Consider the following 25,744-nt stretch of genomic DNA (forward strand, 5'->3'; position numbering starts at 1 on the left):
TATTGCTATTTATATGATACTCTTGAGTTTTAAAACCTTTGCCACGTAAGTTTCATTATGAAACTTTATTGTTAATTGTTGGTATTTTATGCTGTCTTCCTACATCTTTTCTTCTTTTGGAGATTTACACAGAACACAGTGTCAGTTAAATGCTCTAAAGTGATGGCACAGTGCTTTGTGGGATGCCATGCTTTTCCAGAATCTGTGAAAACTGTTTAGCTGGAAAAATAAGATTGTAGCATTTAAGAGAATGAACAAGTGGCCTTGAAAAAATTTCTTAACTTTCTCCATGACTCAGTTTCTTCATCTGTAAAAGAAAAATAATCATACTCCCCTACTTCTTGGGGTTCTTAAATAAGATGATCTGATCATCCATGAATGGTGATTAGCATAGCATCTGGTACATAAATGCTGAATAGATGTAAGCTTTTATCATTATCAGATGTGCTGGTAGGATTTATCTATCTCCCTTATGGAAGGAAATACTAATTTTTAGAAATACCTCTGTATTTCTAGTGTCAACATTAGAAAAAATTATTTTCAACATTAGGAAAAACTTCAGCCTTGCAAAATTTCAGATTGTAGGTGTCTCCCAGAAGGGTTTAATTTTTTAACTTAGGTTTTACTTTCACGTTTATTTTCATGATATCCTGATATTTCATTGATTTATCTTTGAAGAATGTGTTGATTCCCTTTAAACTTCTTTTGATGAACTAAAGATAATGAGGTATGAAAATATATTACCCAAAACACATGGAAACAGGCTGTAGAATGTTGAATGAAATTTTATGCAATAGAGGTCATTTTATTAACTGCCTTGACTCAGTTATTATGAATCTTTACTGATGCTTACCTAACAAACAGATCACTGATAGAACATCGCTAATACATATTTCAGTGATTAAATATATACTATTTAGTACAGTGTTGAGTGATACATAAGATGGTGTAGCACTAAACCATTTTGCTCTGCCCTTTTCTCTTTTTTGCTGTTTCCCCCTCCTCTTAAGATTTGATTCCGTGGCAGTCATTTGACACTTCTGCAAAAGATTGTGATGCTTTTGACAAATGTTAATTGAGAAAGCACTGAAAGCTTGGCTGCATTGTAATCAAAAGAAAATTACAGAGGTTTAACAAGATGTCAGGCAAGTGCTTTACAGAAAAAGATAGACAGGTTTGAATAGATTTCTGCAGCAGCTGGCTAGGCATGATGTTTGACTAATGTACACAGGCATCTCTCATATGTTCAATAAATTATGCCTTGGAAATAAAACACATGCTTAAGAACTTTTTTTGAGAGACAAGGAAAAAGTGTAGAAAACATGAAGTGCACTTATTGATGACAAGAATTTGTTACTACTAAAAAAACTAGAAATGAGTGTATACTACTTTTCTAATCAATTTAGCATTCTGTCTATAATAGTGTCAGAATTGTATAAAAAAATTTTATGGACCAGAACTTAAAATATTAAGCATATTAGTAATATAAACTTGTTTTCTATTAAGTGTTATTATTCTATTTCTTATTCATAGAGAAAGCATGAAATAAGTTAATGTTTTTAAAAATTATTTTTAAAAAATAGTCATTTTTAATTTCTAAATTTTAAACATTATATTGAAGTCATATGTGTAAGGCTTTAAGAACCAATAATTTATAAATGTTGATAAAACTTCAGTGTGATCTCCTAATAGATTTTCAATGATAGCATTGAAGTTTTACAGAATTTTTGTTGCTTCAACTAATATAAAGTGGTAATTAATGAAGGAAACATTAAGTTCCATTATTTTTGTAATGTAGTGGATTTAACAGTTTGAAAGTAATGTTGGAAGTCAAAAATAACCTGTTAAAAATTGCTTTTTAAGTTTCTACTTTTAAATGTGGAACTACATTTGTACTCTCTGTTAAGGGTCATTAAGATATGTAGGGTTGGTTTGAATCAGGCTTAATTTGATCTAACCTGTTATCTTGATAAGAGTTTGCATTATAACATCTTACTGGAACTAGTTGCTTTTTTATATCTATGTTTTCAAAAACAAAGGTGCTGAAGGTATCCTCAGATGTTTCCTTAACTAAAACAGCACAAGCATGCCAAACTTATCTTCTGTTTGGATCTAATCAGGCATGCTCAAAAATCTCTCAAGCAAGAATGGCTGCTGGGTGAAAAGATGTCACAGTATTTATTTTCCTGCAAGATGTAGAGTGGGTGACTAAATTTTCTGTTGTTCTGATTATGTATAATTGCTGGATTTTTGTTGTTACTTTGAATTTGATTGTTTAGAGAACATGTATTTATATAAGAAAAGAATTTTAAGTTCTTTAGTTGTAACATAATGTATTTGTTGTGTACACTGAAACTTTATATAAAACTCTCCTCCATTTCCTGTTAGATGATATAGGGTGAAATATATTTAAACTGTGTTAGGAAACATTTCAGAAATAAACCTAATGGAATTAAAGTCATAGCAAAATCTATAGTAAAACTTAAACTACCATTGCTCAGCCAACAATATGAATAAATACGAGTAAATTTTATTCTTCTTCCTATCCTACTGATGTTCTCAGTAATTCTCATGACAGTTGGATGGGAGGGGTTTTGCGTGTGTGTGCATGCACACATTCACATGTGTGCCTATATATGAGTGTGAGTGTGTGTTTGAGAGTAACAAACTCATCTTCTTTCCATAGTGCCTACTACAGCTGTGACAGTAACTTCTTCAGCTGAGCTGTTCAAAACCACAGTATCAACCACAAGCACTACTTCACAAAAAGGCCCCATGAGCACAACTGTAGCTGGATCACAGGAAGGAAGCAGAGGGACAAAACCACCTCCAGCAGTTTCTACAACCAAAATTCCTCCTGTAACAAATATTTTTCCCCTGCCAGAGAGATTCTGCGAAGCATTAGACGCGAGGGGGATAAGGTGGCCTCAGACACAAAGGGGAATGATGGTTGAACGACCATGTCCCAAGGGAACAAGAGGTATATCTTGTAAAACACTAAATATACATTACATTTAATAAATATGTTCTGAATTAAGCTGGAAATTAATTAAGCTGAATTAAGCTCTCTTTCTCTTGGGGAAAGAGAGTCCTTTATGACAACTAACATTGAAAAATTTTTGTTACTTTGGTAATATAGCGGCTGTAGACACTTGAAAAGTCTTTAAACTGTAAAAATCATTTAAGATCAAGCACTGAATTACCTCTCCCTCCTAAAGACCTAGGTCAAACCTGACATTTGTGCCTGTGGACTCCAATGAGGCTTCCTTACAGCTGCCTTTCTCATTATAAGTATCATATTGGATGAGTCCCAAGAAAATCAAGGGCTGTTTGTTGGTTTGCTGTAAATGTCTGATATTTCTATGCTGACTTTATATTTGCTGTTCATAATCTCTACTTTACCCTACATTTTGTCAGTTATTGTCAACCCACTTAACATTAGTGTTTATTCAAAATTTAACATGCAGGGTAGCATCATCATAGCTGAATTCCCGAATGCATGCAGAAAAATGGTTTCAATTTCACTGTTGTTTTCTACATCTGTTGTAGGAACTGCTTCATATCTCTGCATGGTTTCCACTGGAACATGGAACCCTAAGGGCCCCGATCTTAGCAACTGTACCTCACACTGGGTAAATCAGCTGGCTCAGAAGGTTAGTTGGAACCTTTTAATATGATACACATTGGTGATTAAGGGCTTTATCGTCTAACATAAATAATTTAGCTTTGCATGTTAGACCCAGCTTCATTGCTCTTTGTTTAGTATAAAAATAAAAAATTATGCATAGTTTTGTCTATAAACTATTTATTCAAAGTTACATATGTTTGGGGGCATGCTGTTTTCTCTGTTAAGCTTTTTAATGAGTACATACTTGCTTAATTTCATTCATATTTAGTTTGTTCTGTTTCTTTTGATGTTTTGTAAGACAAATAGTGCATTGACCTAATAAGTGAAATATCATTAAGTTTGCAACTGAATCCACCGAATGCAAGCAGATGTTTATATCGCAGATGACTGTAATAGAATAAGTAAAAATGACTTTGAAAGGCATTAGTAATTTTAATATTATAGTGTAATGCAGTGACATTTTAGTTTCTTCTTCCCTATCTACCTTTCTGCAATGCAAATAGTTGATGATAACCCTCAGTATCATACTGATTGCATTCTGGTTTGAATTTCTGAGTTATTGGAATAAATAAATAAGATTTTTAAATAGCAGTTTAAAATGGTTCCAGAGTAATAAGAGAACTATCTGAAAAAAAAATTTACAGGATAACTGGTTCTCTCTTTTGTTTTTTTTTTAAATGTCTGGTTAGAAATTTCTTTTGTGTGTTGCATATCTAAGAACCTTTAGTCATCTGAAATGAAGAGAAAGTTAATGGTCACAGTTGCATATTTTGATATATCTGTGAATATTTTTTTCCCTACACTAAAGATACTCAGAAGAACAAGAAGCTGCAGACAGAATAAGTCTTACTGAGACCATATAAATTGTCTTTTCAGATCAGAAGTGGAGAAAACGCTGCTAGTCTTGCCAATGAACTGGCTAAACATACCAAAGGGCCGGTGTTTGCTGGGGATGTTAGTTCTTCAGTGAGACTGATGGAGCAGTTGGTGGACATCCTTGATGCACAGCTGCAGGAACTGAAGCCTAGTGAAAAGGATTCAGCTGGACGGAGTTATAACAAGGTAGGTGGAAATTTCCCGTTATTTTTCAATTAGACATTTTGTATGGCAGCTCTTTATTCTTCTAACATTTGACTGCCAAACCTCTTCACCCTCGACATAAACTTAGAAACGAAACTTCTAGTTTGGTTCATTTCCCAAGAAAGAATTACAGTTGAGAAAGTTGCAATGTGGCCATTAAAAAAGATGTTAATTACCTGGTGGCAGACTTAATCTGCCTGATTGTGGTTGGTACACCCACTTTAGAAAATACAGTATCTGCACTTGATGAGATATGTGTTATGCAACCCATATGCTGGGTATGCTAATACATTCAAGTTGAATGGTTGCAGCAAAATAGTGGCATGTATAGGAATGTTCACTGCTAAAATATTGTTTCATTTGTAAGTTTTAGAAGAACAAGTTTCCCTCTCTATGAGTATAGTACATTGGTGTTACTGATTTTTCCTAATATGACAAAAATTTGATAGTTATTTAACCATACTACAAAATAAGTATGTGGGATTCATATGAACTCCAAATCTGTGACTAATAGGGCTTGATAGGGTTAAAAAAATAGACATTTTCTTCCTTTTAACCATATATTTTGCCTCTAGATTTTTCAAGATGCTTTAGATTAATATACTTAGTAAAATACAACTAACAACCATAAAATTGCAAATTTGGCAGTCATTGTAGTTTCACAAAAATCCAGAGGACTGCAGTCATAATAAACTGTTGAGTTCAGGAACACTAGTTTAAGTTTTGAGGATTTCTTCTTTCCTCAATTTCAGCAGATAAAATCTAACCTTTGATTTTCTTTTCTTTTACTAAAAAGCTCCAAAAACGAGAGAAGACATGCAGGGCTTACCTTAAGGTATCTCTCCTGTGCTGTCACCCTGCTTTCTCCCTTCAGCTACCCGCCACGCTTTATCATCTTGCTGCATGATCCAATGTATTTCAGTCTTTGATAATTATACAATGTGCCCCATATCAGCTGTGCAAATGTTGGCTTTTCACAGGTATATTACTCTCAGAAGAAGCAAATAATATATTTTTATAATTTTTGCTATTTTTTCCATTCATCCAAATGTACATGAATTTTAATGAAATGTCCTCTGAATTGGAAAGTAATCATACAGTCTCTTTGTTTCCTGTTGTCATCTTGGGATTAAAAAGCAACTTGAGTAAAACAGCTATGATATATTCTTGGCAGTTTATCATATCAAAGACTGTATAGTCATAATGTATGTGCATGAAGTCACTGCTTTCTTATCTCTGTGGTGTACTCTTAAATAAAATAAGCTTTGTCCTAAAAACTTTAGAATTTGTTTCTAGACTCAGGTTGATATAGGAATGGGTTACTAGAAATGCAATATAAATAATGTGACAGTGCTAATGATACATGTTATATGTTGGTTTTTATCAGGCTAATAGGAACAGAAATCCACTGTTTGGCTCAGAACCCTTGTCCACTCCAGTCGATTTTTCTTCCTGGTATATCCAGTAGGAAACATGCTGAGGCTAGCAGTAGAATTATGCCATGCTAGTTCTGTGTGATAGATCAAAGTTAACAATACCAGATTCCATTTTGTTCTATTCTGTCACTGTTAGAAACAGTGGGGATAGTTATTTCCCAACCTTACTCATCTGGGGTCAATATCTCTAGTAAATCAAACCTTGAAGAATTAGTCCATATACATATGACAACAAAAAAACTTTGTAGTTTTGTACAATAGAGGTTTCTCAAAAGTCATGACTTCAATTTTGGTTGTCAAGTCAAAAAAAAAAGAACATCATCTCAACAGCTAGTAATATATGTTGTGGACCTGAACTTTCCAGAAAAGGTGGTGGGAAAGTCTCTTCTTTGGTAGAAATATTCTGAAAGTCCTTTTTAGCCTGCTTAATGGGGGCAAAGAAATCACTGCTGAAGTGTGTAGTATTTGTCATACTGAAAATTTCAGTTCACCTTAAGGTGTTAGTTAATGTGTGAAATGTAATAATTGGTTTGTTGCCCAGGACATAAATCTCAGTGGGAAAAGAATAGTTTTTTTCCTTTGGTAGGAAGAGACTATAGGAACATGATTAGGCTAATGATCATCTTTGATTCTTCTAGAAAAGTACAAATGGTAAAAAATAAGGAGTGTTTCAAATTAATAAAAGCATGCCATCAGTGAGTTATGTGTATACATAGTAAATTTGGGCATGACCTTAATTTTTGACCAGCATCATTTTCAGTATGTCTCAAATGAGCTTCTCTGTTCAGTTAAGACTAATAAAACCCCTTAACTTAGAAATCAGAAGCTGACTTACACTATGCAAATGAAGTGAGTTCCCACTCTGTGACAGAGGATTCATTTGTAACTTAGATTAGAGGCTCCAGTCTGTATTTCTTGGTGACTAATGAATCTGGCCTCAGCAGACCAATTTCTGTTCCACTCTAGTTAACGGCTGCAGCAGTATCAGTGTGAGCATTTTGACTATTCTATCTCCCATTAGAGAGAGAGAAAAGCCTTTAATGCCACTCGAAGTATCTTCCACCTGCCAGGAAGGTCGTGGTGGCTCACAAGGCAGACAGAACAAGGATATTAAGATGGATTAAGCTAATTAATCTTAGCCTGACAGTAGCTTCAAACAAGTTTTCCCCCTGCTCATTTCAATATAGTAACTCAAACTAGCAATTATTGTTGTTCTTTGTTACAATGTATGTTCTTTTTTCTCAGTGACTGATGATAGATCAAAACAGTTTATATATGAGTCTAATGACACATGATGACTAGGTGAATGTGACTGAGTAAATAAATAAACTAGGTAAATAGGATAGATTCCAGCTATCCAAGCCATAGAGCCATGGTCAGTGTACAGTTATAGTAAATATCAATACAAACACCTGCCTTTAATTGCTTAAATGACTGGGTTATATTTTTATTTAATGTTATTTTTGCATGATAATAAACTAAAACTAAATATATGAATATTTACAACTTGGTTGTTGATGGAGAATTTGTTCTGCCTGTTTTCATTGTTATTAATGCAGGTTTTAAATACTTTATTCTCTTTATTCCTTTAAAAACATATTGTTTATGAAGTAAGGTATACTGTCAAGTGTTTTTTAGCTGGACAGGGAATTGGAAGAGTAAAAAATGTCCAAAGATAATTTATAAATTTTGAAGTCATCTTGGTTTTTTCTGAAGGCAATAAGTAGACAATGTTCTAAGGCTCAGTTTTGATTATTATTTTAGTGCAGTTTCCAAAAAACCATACAGTTTGGATTTCAAGGTTAATACTTGGCCTTTCCAAAGACATCAGTGTTTTCTATTTAGAATATTCAGGTCTTGAGATTATAAGGAGGATGGACTATGGATGTAAGAGTAAGGCCTCAAGTTAAGAGCTGACGCTGGTTGTATTTTTCTTCAACAGTTGAGATATGATTAGATAAATAGAAGCAAGCCAGCTTTTTACACTTACTCTGTATAATCAAATTATAATCACTTATAATCAAAACTACAATCTTCAGCTAGTTTTGTTTTGAAATGGTGACGTGTATTTCAAGTTGGCCAGGTGTATGTTGTCTAGGTGTTCTTCCATCTTGAAATAAGAGTAAATCATCATGACAGATAAATATTATAATTGTCACTGGTCAGTGATTGAAGATCACCTTGTTGCTAGAAACAGTCAAACCTAATGATAGTTTTCTAATGGATTCAGGCAATTGTTGACACAGTGGACAACCTTCTGAGACCTGAAGCTTTGGAATCATGGAAACACATGAATTCTTCTGAGCAAGCTCATACAGCAACAATGTTACTTGATACATTGGAAGAAGGTGCTTTTGTCCTCGCTGACAATCTTGTAGAACCGACCAGGGTCTCCATGCCCACAGAAAATATTGGTAAGTGAATCTATTGTCAGGTTTAGTTTTGTCTAGAAGATAGATGTTTAAGAGAATGATGTTTGTGTTCTGAATCTGTGGAGTTATTTCCCAGTGCCAAACCTCTCTTTTGTCAAATTATAGTTGTTTGTTAACAAGAGATACTATTGATTTTAGTCATAAAATTAATATAAAAGCCAAGATCTATCCTGTATCTTTGGAAAGTTCATTTTATGTGGACTTTTTTTTTTTCCAACTGAAAAATCATTAAAGGAAAAAAGCGGTAGGGTACTTAAATACTAGAATATGGATTCCTTAAGTAATGAAATTGCTTGCTACAGAACTGTGGCAAATGCTTTTCCTTTTTATATAATATGTTACTAAGGAATTTAAATTAACTTTTTGGAATATGTTCTCCTAATCAAATATTTTAGTACACAGAATTTGAGCCAAATGTTTATAGTAAACACGAATACCTTCAGGTGAAAATGTAGCCAGTGAACTACATCTCCCATAATGCAGAATATCCATGCTTCATAAATTGCATAATAGTTGCAGATAGCTTTGAAGCGCAATTTAGAATTTAAATGCTGGTAATGAGAGGAATTCACTAATGATGATATTTCTTTCAAAAGAAATATAGCAAATGCAGTAAAATTATATTATTTTAGGCTTGACTTACTTAGAATTATTGATTGTTGACTGAAGTTGAGCTTAGATGAACTTTATAGTATTCCTTAGTAAAGGAAAAAGGTTTCCCTAGCATAAATGTAGAAAACCCCAAAAGGAAACAGACTGTTCATCCACCAAAAGATACTGAATAAAGTCTTGCTATCTGAGGTGCTGTATCTTACTGTCTAACTTTGCCTGCCTAAATCATGGAACTTTGTATTTAAAAATGCAGAAAAGAAAGGTGTATAGAAGAAATAGACAGATTACGATGACTGAATTTAAATTTAAAAATGAGTTTATTTTAAATAACTGTATTTTTAGAAAGAAATAAAGTGTTATTAAAATCATATGTTCTTATTTACTCTGAGGTTTTGGAATGGTAAATAACTCAATATCTGCAAAATGTGTCATTTGGCTAGCCTTGATCTGTGATACCAGTTATAAGGAAAATGATACCATAGTAGCAATACAAAATGAATAAAACTGCCCCTTTTTGTCTAAAGCTTTCATTATATATGAGGTTAATTTATTTGCTAGTCTCATAAAATTCCTAAGATACACATTGAACAGTTCTCAGATGTTACCTGTAAAGGTAAAAGAACATAGACTTGATCATAATAGAGAATGAATCATAGAAAGTATTATTTGAAGTGGCCTGTTGTGACCTCAGTGTAGTTTGCAAAATCTTCTAAAGACTATTTTAAACTCAAAAAAGTAAAAAACCTGAAATTTCCTTCTTAGGGCCCTTCCAAGTGTACAAGAAAATTGGATGGGCCAGGCTGACATTCTGTGCTCTCATCCTCACATATGCAGAGAACATACTGTCATTAAATGTCCAAGATATTTTTATCCGAGTTCAAGACACAGTTTGAAACCTTAAATGTCCAGGAATATGAGTTCTAAAAGATTATTATAAATACTTTTTTTTCATTTATTAATTAAAAAAAGAACTTTCTGGATGGAGTTTCTTGTAGAATGTAGTAGACATTTTACTGAATTCTCAAAAATAATGCTGTGAACTTACCATATGCGTATATCATTATCAGTAAGAAAATCATTTTTACATATTTTAATGTCTTTTCTATTTCTAAGATTAAAAAAATGTTGTGAGAAATACCTGTGATTTTAGAATGAGGTAAACATTCACCTTTTTCTTAGGACTTGCTCTCTTTTTTAGATATGAGGACTGAAATAGCCCATTATCCCTTTATGTCCTCACTCTCCTAAAGCTCTTATCTAAATTTAGGGCATGCCTACAATATGTTAGGTTATGACAATTTGCTTTTCCTCCTTAGTGATTTCTCCTTGAATCCTTAGTTTAAATTTATTGATTTACCCTTATAATACATGACCTCATAAAAATGGTATAATTATATCTGTTATAATTTTCCCTGAGCATAGCTTTTTAAAGTCAGCTTTGAGGTATTGTAAGTGTATACTTTGATGATACAATTGGAAGTATTTTAAGTGAACTGTTTTAAATGTAGAATTAGGTGAGTTTTGACAAATGCACATCCATATTACTAGTAGCATGTCAATTATGTCACCTCAAAAGTGTCCATTATTCTCTTCTGCAGTTGATCTCATACCCTCAGCCCCAGGCAACCACTGATTGTTTTCTGTCACTATGGTTTAGTTTTGCTTTTTCTAGACCTTCAGTTCAGTGCAATCATACAATACATACTCTTGATCTTGCTTATTTTATGCAGGATAATGTTTTGAGATTCATCTTGTGTTATGTGAGCATCAGTATTTCATTCCTTTTTGTTGCTGAGTGCTATTCCATTGTAAGAACACACCACTCTTCATATAGTTTCTCATTTGTTAGACATAAGATTGTTGCCACTTTTTGACTATTTTAGTAAAGCTGCTATTTTCCCAAGTAGTAGTACCATTTTATATTCCTAACAGCAATGAGAGTTCCAGTTTCTTCATAGCCTCACCAATATTTAGGATTGTCAGTCTCTTTAATTTTAGCCATTTTAGTGGTTTGCAGTGTCATCTCATTTTGATTTTAGTTTGCATTTGCATGATTGTTAAGCCACATTTTCCTGTTAACTCTTCAGCTGTTCATTTGCTTATAGACCATTCATATATCTTTTTATGAAGTGTCTATTCATATATTACCCATTTTTAAATTGGGTTGTTTGTCTTCTAATTAATAAGAAAAAAAGATTTTTTATATATTCCTGGTAAAACTCTTTTGTTGGATATATGTGCTGTGGGTATATATTTTCCCTTAGTATGTAACTTTTCTTTTTATTTTCTTAATGATATTTTGAGAGGAGCAAAAGTTTTAAATTTTGATAAAAATACTAATTACCCAGCTTCAGCAGTATCTTAGCTAATCCTGTTTCACTTATTCCTCTTACCAAGATATTATTTTAAAGCAAATCCTAACATTATATAATTGTTACTGTAAATACCTAAAATTAGTATGTATCCTATACTTTTTTTAAAGAACCTCATAATGCTATTGTCACACTTAAAAAGATAAAAATGTGTTTAAATATACATGATTTTGTAAATATGTTAATACTTAAGGTGTTTTAACCCAGGTAAAAACCAGTCCTTGTCATACTTTTGATTGATGCATCATTCAGGTCTCTCTTAGATTTATAAAAATCTTTTTGTTGGAGAAATCAAGTGAAAATTTGTGCTGTGAAATTTCTCACATTCTGATTTGGTTTATTTCATCTCCACTATATCATTTTGCTGTGATGGATATCTACCAATATCTAGAGGCTTGATCAGATCACGTTTACATTTCTTTTTCTCCCCAAAAACTTTCTGTTGCATCATATGAACAATCCATATGTTTGGTTTTCTTTCTTTGTGATCTTATGATTGATTGGGTGGTCTAGGTATTATGAGCCTAATCCATTCATTATAAAATTCCCTATCATTTATTTTCCCAATAGCTTTAGCAGCCAGCATAATTGTATCCATCAGTGTAGGCTTAGTTTTATTGCAGTAACAAAAACCCCAAAGTCACAGTGGCTCACAACAAAGGATTATTCTCACTGTGTCACCAGCGAGGCTTGGCCTTAGCTCTGCATGGTGTCATTTTTACCCTGGGACTCAGGCTGTTGGAGCCTAGAATGTTGCAGATCTCCTGGCAGAGGTCATAGTTTTCCCTGTATACTCTCTTACTGTTCTTTCCCATTCTTCTTATTGCAGCCACTACTCTGTGATGAATTTGAAAAATAGAAGGACAGAGAAATATTTTAAAATCCTATCTGCAGCATTTGCTATGAGTGGGACTCTGGGTGCTCTCCTATGAATCAAGTGTATTCACTCTTGTGTAATCTATTGAACAAGTCATATACATTTGACTTGAACAGGTGGGGGTTAGGGGTGCTGATCCCCCAATTCCAGTTCAGTCCAAAGTCCATGTATAACTTTTGACTCCCCAAAAACTTAATGACTAATGATAGCCTAGTGTTGATTGGAAGCCTTACTTATAACATAAGCCATAACTCAACACTTTTTGCATGTTTATATGTGTTACACATGGTATATTCACATTAACATAAGCTAGAGAAAAATGTTACTAAGAAAATCATAAGAGAAAATCCCTTTATAGTACTGTACCTACTGATACTATAAGCTTACATCATCTATTTATAAGATGAATTATCTGTCACTACCTACATCAATATTGTCTATATGATACAAACAGTAGGTGTTATATTTACTAACACTAGATGTCAAAAACGAAAGATCACGTGAAAAACAAATTCAATGTTAATTTACAGGCATAACAATTCATGCTTTAATAGTGAAGAAACAGCAAATGTGTGCTTTCTGGTAGCCTAGTATAATAGATACAGTTACTTCACAGTAGCCTAGCCTATATAATAATGAATGAATCATTATAAAATCTGTATGGCATTGATTATTACAGTCATATTCATAATACAGTACTGACATACTTATCTTTTAATTTTTCTCATTATTTCTAGACTATATAGTTTGTCTATGAGTTTTTTCAAAGTTGTCACAAATCTCCAAAAATCTTCCAATATTTTTATTGAAAAAAATCATGTATAACTGTATCTGTGCAGTTTAAACCCATATTGCTCAAGGGTCAACTGCATTACTTCAAACATACAGAAAGTACAGAGAATATCATAAGTATCTGTGTTCCAGTACCCAACTGAGCCACATCTTAATATTTTACATACTCACTCAGTTTTGGGAAATAGGTAGTTACAGATAATGTATAAGTTCCCTGGTTCCCTCCTTTCTGACCAGATCAAGAAGGAGGGGTAACTGTCATCCTTAATTTATTTGTTAGCATTAATTAAATTTTTTTTTAAAACTTTGCTCTGCAGACATGTACAGATATGAAATCAAATTTACCAGTCTATTCTTTTAGGATTGGTATTTGGGGATCTCGTTTAAAAAATATTTTCCTTTTTTGGTATCCTCAAGAAAATTTTCTCTACTTTGCAGTTACAAAGATCTACTATATTAGAAACGGTAAGGCTTTGCCTTTTCACGGTACTGCCTTTCATCCAAAATTTATTTTTGTTTATGATATGAGGGAAGGAACTTATTTATTTTCCATATGGATCATCAGTTATTTCAATACTTTCAGTGCATAATCCATTCCTTTCCCCGTGGTTTCTTGTGATATCTCTGTCGTACAAGTTTCTCTATGTGTTAGGACTGTATGTTATATATTGTTGCTTTTGTTTTTGTTTCAATAATATTAATATCTGGCGAGTTCTTTCATCCCTGCACCATGAAGAATTAATTACCTTGGCTGCTTTTGGCATGTCTCTTCCACATGATTTAAAACCAGTTTGTCAAGTTCAACACACTCAAAACATCTTATTGGAATTTTCATTAGAATGAGGTTGAGTTTATATGATTTTGAAGGAAGTGTCACAAATTTACCTGTTGAGTTTTTCCATAGACAATAATATAATTCTCCATTTACTGTTAAGTCTAATGAAGTTCTTTACTTTTCCCATTAGTATCTTGCACTTATTTTCTAATTTATTCCTAGGTAACTTACACTATTTGTTTAAATTGTAAATAGGATCTCTTTTTTAACTTATGTGTTCTAATTGTTGGTTTAGTATAGAGGAAGACAGTTATGTTGATTGCAGCCTTGCTTAAAGTCTTCTACTTTTGAAAGAATATAGAGATCTCCCTCAATTACTCTATAGTTATGTTTTCTTTAAATAATAACAGTTTGCCTTTTCCTTCCAGTCTTCACACATTTTGTTTTTCTTGAATTACTGTGATAGCAGGGTCTTTTAGTACAATGCAAAATAAAACCTGTCATTAGGGACCATCTTGACTTTAAAAGGAATACTTCTGGAGTTGTCTACCACTGTTGCTTTAGATTTAGATAGATAACCCTTATCTGATAACAAGACCTTTGTCTTGGCAAGGATTTTTTATTCCTGTTACTTTGTACAGATTTTTTTAATATTGAATGGGTGTTGAAATTTACTGTAATTCTTTCCTGTTAATACGTTTTTCTTATTTACATTCTTAATTTTGTGATTTTCTAATGCATTAATTTCTACTGCATTGAATATATATGGCTTTTTGACTTAAACTTACTTGCTAGAATGTTATACTTTAAGTGTGTATATGTTATTATTTTTGCATCCTTTTAATAAGTGCGAATATCATGTAATTTATTTTTTGTGCTCCTTTATGCCTTAAGATTATACAGGTCTTGTGAAATAAGTTGGAGAGCATTCCTTTTCTATTTTCTGGAGCAGTTTTGTGTAAGATTCAGTGTCTATCAGTTCATCTTTTTTAATTGTCATGAATGATTGAGTTATTCCATTTATTTTAGTCAGTTTTATGTCTGTATGAAATTTTCCCTTTGGTCTGTTTTTAAATTTATATATTTGTATAAAGTTGATCATTGATTGTCTACTGAGATCTGTATTAATGATCCTGGTTTCTTAAAAATTAAAACAAATTTTTATTTTTCTCACTATAGAGTGATTTTTAAACTAACAAGTAATATATGTTGAATGAAATTAAAGTTTGATAAATTAATATTGAATGGAATTAACTCTTTGTACATGTTTATCTGTATTTGTAACATTTCATGAAAACTGAAAGGATTTTCTTTTTCACCCTACCGTTTTAAGAATAATTAATAATCCAGAGAATGTAAGGAAGAGAGAGTTATACATTAGATTTATATTTTGTTACTCTCCTCCGTGCCCAGGCCCTTACCCACACACATGGAATCTGATATGAGGGGAGGAGACATCTACTTACTCACCTGCTTAATCTTTCTAAGCATGAATCAGTAAAATAAGTATCTCAAGCTGCTTTTGCAGCTGATACAATTCAAGGAGTTATATGAGTCTCATCATAAACTTGTATTTTAGGTGCTTGACATGTGATCTCATGGTTTACTGAGGATAAGCTGTGAGGGATAAAAATCTCCCTATGTTACGATTTCATATTTACAGCTAAATATGTATGTATTTTACAGAACAAAGTTGCAAAAGATTTTTTAAAATAGTGACATAGAGTCACTCTATAATGATATAAGCCCATTTTTGTAAAAAAAAAAAAAGGTAGGTGAATTCATATCTCTGTGTGTCTGTGTGTGTATGTACAAACACATATACACATATGTCTAAGTATAAAAATAGCTATGCAAGGATAGAGAGGTTGAACTTCAGAGAAAAGTGTATGAGCTTTATTGAATTATCAAGAGTATAGTATTTCTTAAATTCAAGTATCTGAAATTAATGAAAATTTTATGATTCTCATTAATAAAGTGACATTCTAATTATTAATCTAGAATAGTTGACTTTAGTAGAAACAAAATTACTTCCCCACTCTTTTTAAAAATTAAGTGAATATTGATGTATAGTATTGCAGTCTTTATTGGAATTACAGTAGACAGCATTTATGTTGAAATGTTAACTATTATATTTTTGAAACAAAATTAAACAACATTGGTCTTATTTATCAGATAGATGTTTCCAATGTTATGTATTGTTTTGTTTTCCTTACATTTTTACCAATTTTGTAACTTCATTTGAATTTTTTAACTTTGGATTATATACTGTAGTAGTTGGAAAACTTATACTTATTATAAAGGTCCAAATAGTAAATATTTTAGGCTTTGCCAGCCTTGTGGTCTAAGTCACAAATACTTAACTGGCATTGTGGCACCAAAGCAGCCTTAGATAGTGTGTAAATGAATATTTTGCAATCAAACTTTATTTACAAAAGCAGGTGACAGGCTAGATTTGGCACATAGGGCCTATTTTGCCCAATTTAAACATATAACAGTTGATGGTTACTAATGAGAATTAAGGGAAGTTTTAAGATAATGGCAGACATTTTCTCATAAATATGCTATGTTGGTCTCACTACTTTTAGAATCAGAGAAAACCTATTATTTGAAAGTTGACCTATGTAATCTTATGTATTAAAATGTGTTGTATTTAGAAATACACACAATAAAGTCATTAAAATTTATGCTTTCTAATTTAGTTTTATTATTGCCAAGTAATGGTCTTTGAAAAGTTACTTAACATAAAGAAAGCAAAAAAAAAATTATTTGAAAAAAAATTTTTTTTTGGTTGGTGGTTTAAATGTTTTGTCACTCTTCTTTCCCCAGCCCCCTACCCCCACACATGAATCTGATACGAGGAGCTTTGAAAGCAGTGTACTGTGAGTTCATACACTGTTTATGTTTGTTCAAAGGCTAAAAGTCTGGAATTCATTCTTGACAGAAGATACAAAACTATGAAGAAAATGTTAAAATGATTATGCAGAAGTTTTAAGAGTAGTCAAAGTTTAAGACCTATTAGAGTATTTAGTAATTTTTTCATGATTTTGTTGAAATATAGAAGTAGAAAAGGAACAGTGGTTTCCATGTGATTATCTTTACCTCTTTGTAGATTAAAGTTAAATTTTTTTTTTTCCTCTTCCTTTATCCTTTGCCTCATCCAGTTCTGGAAGTTGCAGTACTCAGCACAGAAGGACAGGTCCAAGACTTCAAATTTCCTCTGGGCATCAAAGGAGCAGGCAGCTCAATCCAACTCTCTGCAAATACTGTCAAACAGAACAGCAGGAATGGTAAGATGGAACAGAGTCTTAAAAGAAAATTGACAGGCTTTTTCTTCAGTTAAACCTATTAATTCTAAAATTCTGAGTATTTGATTCCTAATAACAAATACAGCTTAACATTTAAAAGCAGATTTAAAATAATGATTTACTCATTCTCAATAAACTTGATCTAAATAAAGATTCCATAAGGAGGGTTTTTTTTCATTTTATTCTGATTTTATCATGTATCTTATTTTATTGTAAGCATATTTCCTTTAAAGTCATATGACTATTTTTACCTTCCTAGGACTTGCAAAGTTGGTGTTCATCATTTACCGGAGTTTGGGACAGTTCCTCAGTACAGAAAATGCAACCATAAAACTGGGTGCTGATTTTATTGGTCGGAATAGCACCATTGCAGTGAATTCCCACGTCATTTCCGTTTCAATCAATAAAGAATCCAGCCGAGTATACCTGACAGATCCTGTGCTTTTTACCCTGCCACACATTGATGTAAGTTATGTATGCTAATGAAGGTAGTGCCAGCTTTAAATCCAGTGAGAAAGGAAAGCAAACCTGAAATGCTAGAGATCGGGAGAAGGGAAACGGGTTGATGGCAGACAGGAAAGAAAAGGCCTTTCCATTTGAATTTCAAATGTTGGACTAGGTCAGAGACACAAATTTATTTAAGTCTGTGAACATAAAATTAAATGAGCCTGGTTCAGTGATTATTAGAACTTAAGTGTATTCTTAATGAAAGCTAATTCAGTAATCAACAGGAAAATGCAAATGCCTGTAATTTGTTTTAGAATTAAAATTAACTCTTACCTTAGTAGCAGGATAACTGAAAATTAATCATTAGGACTGCTTTTTTTTAGTGTGGTAGATCTTTTATTTCTTTTCTTTTTTGATTTTACTGATCATATTTGACACAATTATCAAGTATTGTGTTTTTAAAAATCTAGGATTTAAGAGAGATGATTCTTCTACTGAGCCTTGTAATGCAAGTTAGTTTAAATGATTACACTGTGTTGGAAGGTAGCCTTCAGGATTCTGCCTGTTGTTACAAGCAGAGTGAATAAGTTGCCACAGATAGGAAAGTGGATCTCCAGAACTGGAAAAGAGAAATAGATTTGTGAGGCTATTCTCCTGTATCTGATGCAGTTGATTCATTCTTTTAAAAACCTTGACATCACTAACGTGTCACTTAGAATAAAACTAGGCCCAAAATATAAAATGTATTTTAAAGCTCTTGATTCTTACAGAATTTTCTTGGAACAAATTTATTGTTCTAATTTTGTCAGAAAAGGGGAAAAAATGATTCTAATGTACCATCGGTATGTAAAATCATAAGATGGAAATTCTAATTGTGTAAAATGGGTCTTTGGTAATTTAGAGTATACTTTAGAGTGTTTCGGACTATAAAGTCCCTTTTAAGTTAGATATCTGCTTTGTATAACATAGTCTACAATTTTGCTGATGAAAAACTTTATAGTCCGAAACATGCAAAGTTTAATCTAAATTACCTTTTACACATATTAAACAATTGCTATTGCCATCTTAGAGTATAAAATCCTAATTTTATCTTGTCATTTTATTTCCCAGCCTGACAATTATTTCAATGCAAACTGCTCCTTCTGGAACTACTCAGAGAGAACTATGATGGGATATTGGTCTACCCAGGGCTGCAAGCTGGTTGACACTAATAAAACTCGTACAACGTGTGCATGCAGCCACCTAACCAATTTTGCAATTCTCATGGCCCACAGGGAAATTGCAGTAAGTATTTGCACTTCTAATTAGCAGAATAAAACCTCAGAGATTCAAAACAGCTTGTGGAATAGTCCTTTCTTTGGGTGCTTATCGTAACTAAAAGCAAACAAAGTAATGTGGATTTCTAATTGTTTCTTTACTGTCCATATATTTTAGAAGTCTTGGGCAGTATATTTATTGTTGCTTCTCAAAATCACATGGTTTACAGACTTGTTCCAAGTTGTTCTCTTTAGGGTAGGTGACTGCCACAGACAGTTGGATATTTTAAAAATGAACAGCAATAGGTCAAACGAAAGAGACATCTCTAAAGTTTAATATGCCTCCCCAGCTTGAATATTTGAGTCTCATTTTACGATTTTCCTTTTGTTTCATAACAAACATACTTTGCACACTGTACAAAATTGTAAATGACTTCTGGAATGTTTCATAGTATTTCTTCTTGTGAATAAAAGAATGATAGCCTGAAGATAAAAACATTTTAAGAAATACAGCATGAAAACACTCAGATCTGTTATGTACTTGACTCTTAGTATATAAATATAAAAACCCAAGGGGAAAATTAAACTTATGTGTTAGCCAGGAAATTCATTAAAATGTCAATCATTTTTAATCATAACTATGTGTCCTTCATTCTATTATATAAATATTTTCTATATTTTTATGTAGGTACTTCAATCATTATTTTGAAATAATTGGGCTTTTGCATTATTATCTTTTCTAGGTAAAATCTTCCACTTTTGTAGGTCATTCTTTGTACATTAAAGTTAAGAAAATGACAATATTGAAGTCTGTTATATGATCAAAATTTCATTTTAATCCTGAGTCCTGTTTGAACACACATGAATATTCAGAGAGTATTAAAAGATGAGCTGTCCCACGCGAAAGCTGTTTTACCTTTTAGTTGATGTAGTACAGAAATACTAATGATCCTTCTATTTTTTTAATTTTCAGTACAAAAATGGAGTTCATGAATTACTCCTTACAGTCATCACCTGGGTGGGAATTGTCATTTCCCTTGTTTGCCTGGCTATCTGCATCTTTACCTTCTGCTTTTTCCGTGGTCTACAGAGCGACCGTAATACTATTCACAAGAACCTTTGTATCAACCTTTTCATTGCTGAATTTATTTTCCTAATAGGCATTGATAAGACAAAATACATGGTAAGCACCCCTTCAATTTATTGACTTATATGTCTGAAAATTATAACAGATGTGAGTCCACACATGATGCCAATATTAACATTTGACCTTGTAAATTAATATAAATGACATGGCAATATTGGAGGATAATTTGTAATAAATAAAAAGACAGTCCAATTACTAATATTATTATGAGTTAATTCATTTCTTGTATCAAGGTATAGTTGCATTTTTCTGGGGTGCAATTTGAATAGAAAAATGCTGGGGATACTGAAATGAAAAAATCCTAGTTTTACAATTTTCATTCTACTTACATAGTCATAAATGATTTTTCCTTTATATTCTGAGCAATTTATTCATCATGAGGTCTCAGTGTCTCGGAAACAGAACTTAATAATTAGTTAATGCTTCACCCTATGTTCCTCTGCACTGCGATGAATTTAAGAATGCTCCGCATGTGACAGGAAAACAATGTTAGGTAATTAGAGCTTTGGGGTATTTGTCATTAAAGCCAATTTTCAAAACTTTGTTTTAGAAAAATTAGAAATAATGTATTTGGGAACAACTGTTCTAAAGAGTTAAGATGAAAATTATCTATAAGAATATTCAGGTTTAAAAATGGATAATCCTAGAAGACAAATTAAGATCTGTTTTCTTGCACTTAATTTCGGTAAAAATAGTTACATCTTACGGGGATGCAATTTCTAACACACCTCTCATACCTTATAAGCATTAAACTCTTCAAATTTGGCAGTGTTTATAACTTGTTTCCACTTACAAAAAAAAATTTAAACAAGCAGTAGTTTACTCTAAATGATGATATGTTTTAAAGATAATGTGAGTACTGCCAGTGAATATTTTACAGTTTTGTATTGGGCTGTTTGTATTCATATGTTCTCTTTGTGTTTTTTCTTTTTTTTAATAGATTGCATGCCCAATATTTGCAGGACTTCTGCACTTTTTCTTTTTGGCTGCTTTTGCTTGGATGTGCTTAGAAGGTGTGCAACTCTACCTAATGTTAGTTGAAGTTTTTGAAAGTGAATATTCAAGGAAGAAATATTACTATGTTGCTGGTTACTTGTTTCCTGCCACAGTAGTTGGAGTTTCAGCTGCTATTGACTATAAGAGCTATGGAACAGAGAAAGCGTAAGTAATTGCAAGTGACCTGAGTGTTTTTCAAGTGAATAATTTTTTAAAGCCTGTTAGCTGTCAGTGAGGGCCCCTGACAGACTAAAATAGCATCTGAAAGCTTTATTGGTAAGAGAATCGGCATGCCGTGCACAAATTACAATCAAGTCTTTTGTAATTTTCTAAGTTCAGAAGATTCATACTCTGTTGAGGCAGATTCTAAATTACGGACTTTGTTCTTAACACAAAAGATTGACCTGAAATAAATTGAAAAAGTAAATAACTTTTTGGTTTGGCCTTAGAAATATATTACATAAAAATTCTTCTGAGCTTAAAGCATCTGACAGGTTTAACTACTCAGTTTTTAAGCTAATGCTTCATTAGCTCTGTGTAGCCAACCCTCTAGCTAAATCTCAGTCTGCATTGTGACAGTAACACATTCCATCCCATATGTTTTACTTTGATAATATTTTATAAGGCAGTTTTAAAGAATCAAAATAAGTCACTCTTTCATTTATAAAAATACAGATATTTATGGAAAATGACAGAAGGTAGACATGGCCGTGTTTCTAAGGATTTTATTAGCCAGAGGCATGAATTTCCCTTCCAATCCTGTTTTTTTTTCCCTTTGATAAAATTAGTTATATAAAGATTCTTTGGAATAAAGAAAGCTTTTTGACTGTACAGATGATAAAAGACAAATAAAATAAATTCAGTGGGGATTCAATGTTATATGAAAAATGAACCACTAAGTAAAATCTGTCTTAATAAGTTTATGCATCATTTACTCTAACACTGTTAGACTGCTGTGCTTTGATTTTTTTTTTTCCTGGTATTCATCCATTCCCAATTGAGGTATTATATTTATGCTGTGCAGTTTTGTAACAAACATACATCTGAACATTTTTGTTATTTTTCAGATATATATCTAAAAGGTAGATTTTGAGCATGATTTTTAAAGTTTTGAGACAATTTAGAATATTAAATGTTAGGTTTTTCTTACTAAAGTCAGATATCTTAATAATTAGGGCCTGGAGTGTAGTGATGTTTACTTTTTTACCTCATGCAAGCATAATTATGTATGCCTTCATCAAATTTAAAACCTGAAATAACAGGTTGAAGTAAATTACTATTTAAGGTCAACTCAGATATATTAAAATTGTTCTTGCTCAGGATAAATGAATTTTCAAAGGCAAATATAAAGGTAGTTTTTGTTAAAAAAGAAAAGGTAGCTTTTGTTGTTAGGTTTTTAAAAGTGTATTTTGATGTTCGGGACCTATTGAAACTACTTAATACATATTCTTTTCTTTTCATAATAGTTGCTGGCTTCATGTTGATAACTATTTTATATGGAGTTTCATTGGACCTGTAACCTTCATCATTCTGGTAAGCAACTTTATAATCCTTTCATTTTGAGCTTCTTGCTTTAGCAGTGCTATTGAAACAGGAAATTCATTTATTGGTAATGTATTAATTCAAAATTTAAAAGCATGTTAGTTCACAGGATAAAATTATATAGTATATTTTAAATACTATACATTATTGAGAGCTTTTATGCACTTGCTAATTAGTACCATTTCTGAAAATCCTCTTGTCCCCTAAAATGTAATTTTTTCATTTTTAGTTTAGTTTGCCAAAATGTCATGTCAATCTAAAAAATACGTGTAAGCCATGTTAAGATAGCATGATTTGAAATTAGTTTGGTAATTAGAGAAGAACTATATATATATATATATATATATATATATATCATTTTGTTTTCGAGTAGTGAAGTTTTTGCTAAGAGTTTTAGCTCAGGAAGCTGTGTCTCCAAAATCTATAATATTAGCCCTGTACCGAGCCTGCATGTCATTTTTGAATTAAATAAGTGTTGTATAGAAATGAAAGAACATTAGCTTCATATTTATTAATTTCCACAATTATTAAAAAGTAATTGAGTCCTTTTAAATAAATGTTCATGTACTAAATTCTTTTTAGGAAACATATTATTTAAGCTTTGATTAATAAATATTAAATTCACTAGAAACAAAATAACTTTTCTAAGATGTAAAATACCATATAAAATCATTGGTTTTTAAGAAGTGTTATTTTAAAATTTGGTACAAATTATGTATAGTGGTATTTTTTTAACTTCCTGTAAGTTAAATATTTGAAATGTAGCTGAATGAAAGAATATAGGTAAAATATTTGGATTTTAGCATTTAAAAGTTTTCACTCACATATAGCATTATGTTAATACAAATAGGTGTTATTGACCATTATTAGATTGAAAAGGAAATGTAAACAAGTTTATTGCCTATATATTTTTATGTCAATTTTAAAGAATTTTTTTCTTTAAAAAAAAGTGACCGAGTTTATTTTGGGATATTTAAATGGTTAACTAGTGTTTCATAAAATAAAGAAAAATTTGAGTAGTTCAAGGAAACTTAAAACTACTTCAAATTTATGTACTTTTGTCATTAAAATGAACTGCTTTACACACCTATAGGAAGCAAAATGAAAATTTGGGATGAATCAAACCAGTAAAACATTCTCAAGTGTTCCTAGGGAGGCTGATTGCTCATCAAAATTATTCAATTCAGATGATTCCCTAGTTTTCATTCTTGGTTTATTTACATTAACACAGCCTAAGCCTAGGTTGTGGGTTGAAATCACAAACAGCTGACATGAAAAGGTATGCTCCTTAAAAACATAGGCTTCTGTTTTTTTTTCCTTAGCCCTTGGCTAAACATATTCATACTTTAAAAATTGCAAAAACCATTTTAGGGATATTTGGTCTATGAAATTATGTATTTATTTCTGTTGTACTACACTTATTTTCTTAAATTTTCTATCTCTGAAGATAAATACTGATTTTTAGAGTATTTAAAAAAGTATCACTTGGCAAAAGGAGTTTAATGTTTAATGTTCACATATACTGTTTCCAGTAAGAAAGGAGGTAAAGGATATTTTATTATACTGCCCACTTATGGTGAGAGACTACTATTATTTAATAGCCTCATATTATTGTCCTTTACCGAATCAGTTAGGTGTGAAGAGATGTGAAGGGCTTAGGAAACAGTCTTCCCAACTTAAAAAAAGCAAAACCAGCAGGTAACAATCACAAAAGATCCTGGGAGTAATTCTTCTGCAACCCCCTTGCTCTCTCATCATCCCAGCGCAGAGAGACAAAGAGTAGTATAGAAGTGTAAATCATTATGTTTTATATAACCCAAATTGAGATAGGATAGGATTGTATAGCTCGTATTTGCTGAATATTAATATATTATCTACATATATCCTTCTGGTGATATAGGATACTTAAAAGTCAATTCAGACACAAATTATTAATAATGTAATTATTTACTACCCTTTTAAGGAGTACTCTTAACAAAAATTACCTAATACATACATAGAAGGTATAGTTTTTCATTTTCAACTTTCCTGGTTTGAAACCATTTAACTTAGTAGTATTAAATAAGTACATTTTTAATAATGTTCTGTGAAGAAAAAATAATATCCTTTGAAAGATTAAACTTCCTACTTCTGTATTTCTATAGAATGTCTTGCCTACAGGCACTAGAGTTATTATATCTATGAGAAAAGTACTTGTAAGTAATGAGCAGTGGGAAACCATTAGTATGCCTGAAATGGTTTAATGAAAGCTTGGATCATGACACATCAGGAGCTGTTCTTATCATTTGGATAGCTCCATCTGCATTGTTAATAATTAATTCAGTTCAGTAAGAGTTCAGCTCACACACTCATTTAGAAGTCTTCTTCAGAGAACACCTCTCTGGCTGCTAGTCCCAGGGAGAAATAGGTTTCTGCTTGGCTAACAGCAAAGATCTGGAGATATAAGTGCAGTTTTAGAGTTGCATTTGCCAGATAGCAAAAGCTCCAGGGAGGACAAAAAGGGTCAGAACATGTGCAGTTCAGTTAGGTTACTTCAGAGTGGGTTTCTGTTCTTCTGTCTTATCATATCCATGTCAGCACTGCAGGCTGTGGGATGAATTTTAAGCTGCTAAACTCAGGCGGATGTGACTCAATTGAGCAGGTTGATGACTATACCAAACTGTGCACTATCACAATCTGTGGTAGCTTTTTCTTTCCCAAACCTCTCCATATTTTCATGTCATCAATATGTGTGATGTTTAGCTATGCCATGTCATTAAGTAGTGATGAGTTTTATCAGCAAATTAATACTGGCAGATTATTTAAACAATTTATGAAATTATTATTTTGGGGATAGGTAAGACTATTATTTGTCCCTGAAAGAGAAAGAATGCCCTATTTGGTGACTTAACTCTTTTTATTTTTTTAACTGGCTAGGAAATGTTCTTTTCTTCTGAATAAGCTCTCACTATTCACATGGAATTCTAAGAGATATCATCTATTTACTTACCTGTGTGCACATGCATACACATAGAGCAGGGTTAAAACCTGATTAATTTCTGTAT

At 32.1% G+C, this 25,744-nt stretch overlaps 1 protein-coding gene across 15 annotated transcripts in view; it reads left to right on the top strand.

The window, feature by feature from the left end:
• Window positions 1-25,744, top strand: part of ADGRL2 (adhesion G protein-coupled receptor L2) — a 261,756-nt gene that overhangs the window by 218,927 nt on the left and 17,085 nt on the right. For 11 of the 15 annotated variants that reach the window (XM_073234184.1, XM_073234182.1, XM_073234180.1 and 8 more), the window contains 11 exons: window positions 2,687-2,980; window positions 3,550-3,653; window positions 4,505-4,690; window positions 5,505-5,543; window positions 8,375-8,558; window positions 17,169-17,294; window positions 17,572-17,777; window positions 18,870-19,043; window positions 19,989-20,198; window positions 21,103-21,323; window positions 22,625-22,691. In XM_073234184.1, coding sequence (XP_073090285.1) covers window positions 2,687-2,980; window positions 3,550-3,653; window positions 4,505-4,690; window positions 5,505-5,543; window positions 8,375-8,558; window positions 17,169-17,294; window positions 17,572-17,777; window positions 18,870-19,043; window positions 19,989-20,198; window positions 21,103-21,323; window positions 22,625-22,691 — 1,811 coding nt within the window. The remainder of the gene's footprint in view (window positions 1-2,686; window positions 2,981-3,549; window positions 3,654-4,504; window positions 4,691-5,504; window positions 5,544-8,374; window positions 8,559-17,168; window positions 17,295-17,571; window positions 17,778-18,869; window positions 19,044-19,988; window positions 20,199-21,102; window positions 21,324-22,624; window positions 22,692-25,744) is intronic. The other 4 variants (XM_073234190.1, XM_073234185.1, XM_073234187.1 and 1 more) reach the window with 1 other exon arrangement.

Source organism: Manis javanica, chromosome 4 (genome assembly GCF_040802235.1).
Source record: "Manis javanica isolate MJ-LG chromosome 4, MJ_LKY, whole genome shotgun sequence".
Classification (NCBI taxonomy): Eukaryota; Metazoa; Chordata; class Mammalia; order Pholidota; family Manidae; genus Manis; species Manis javanica.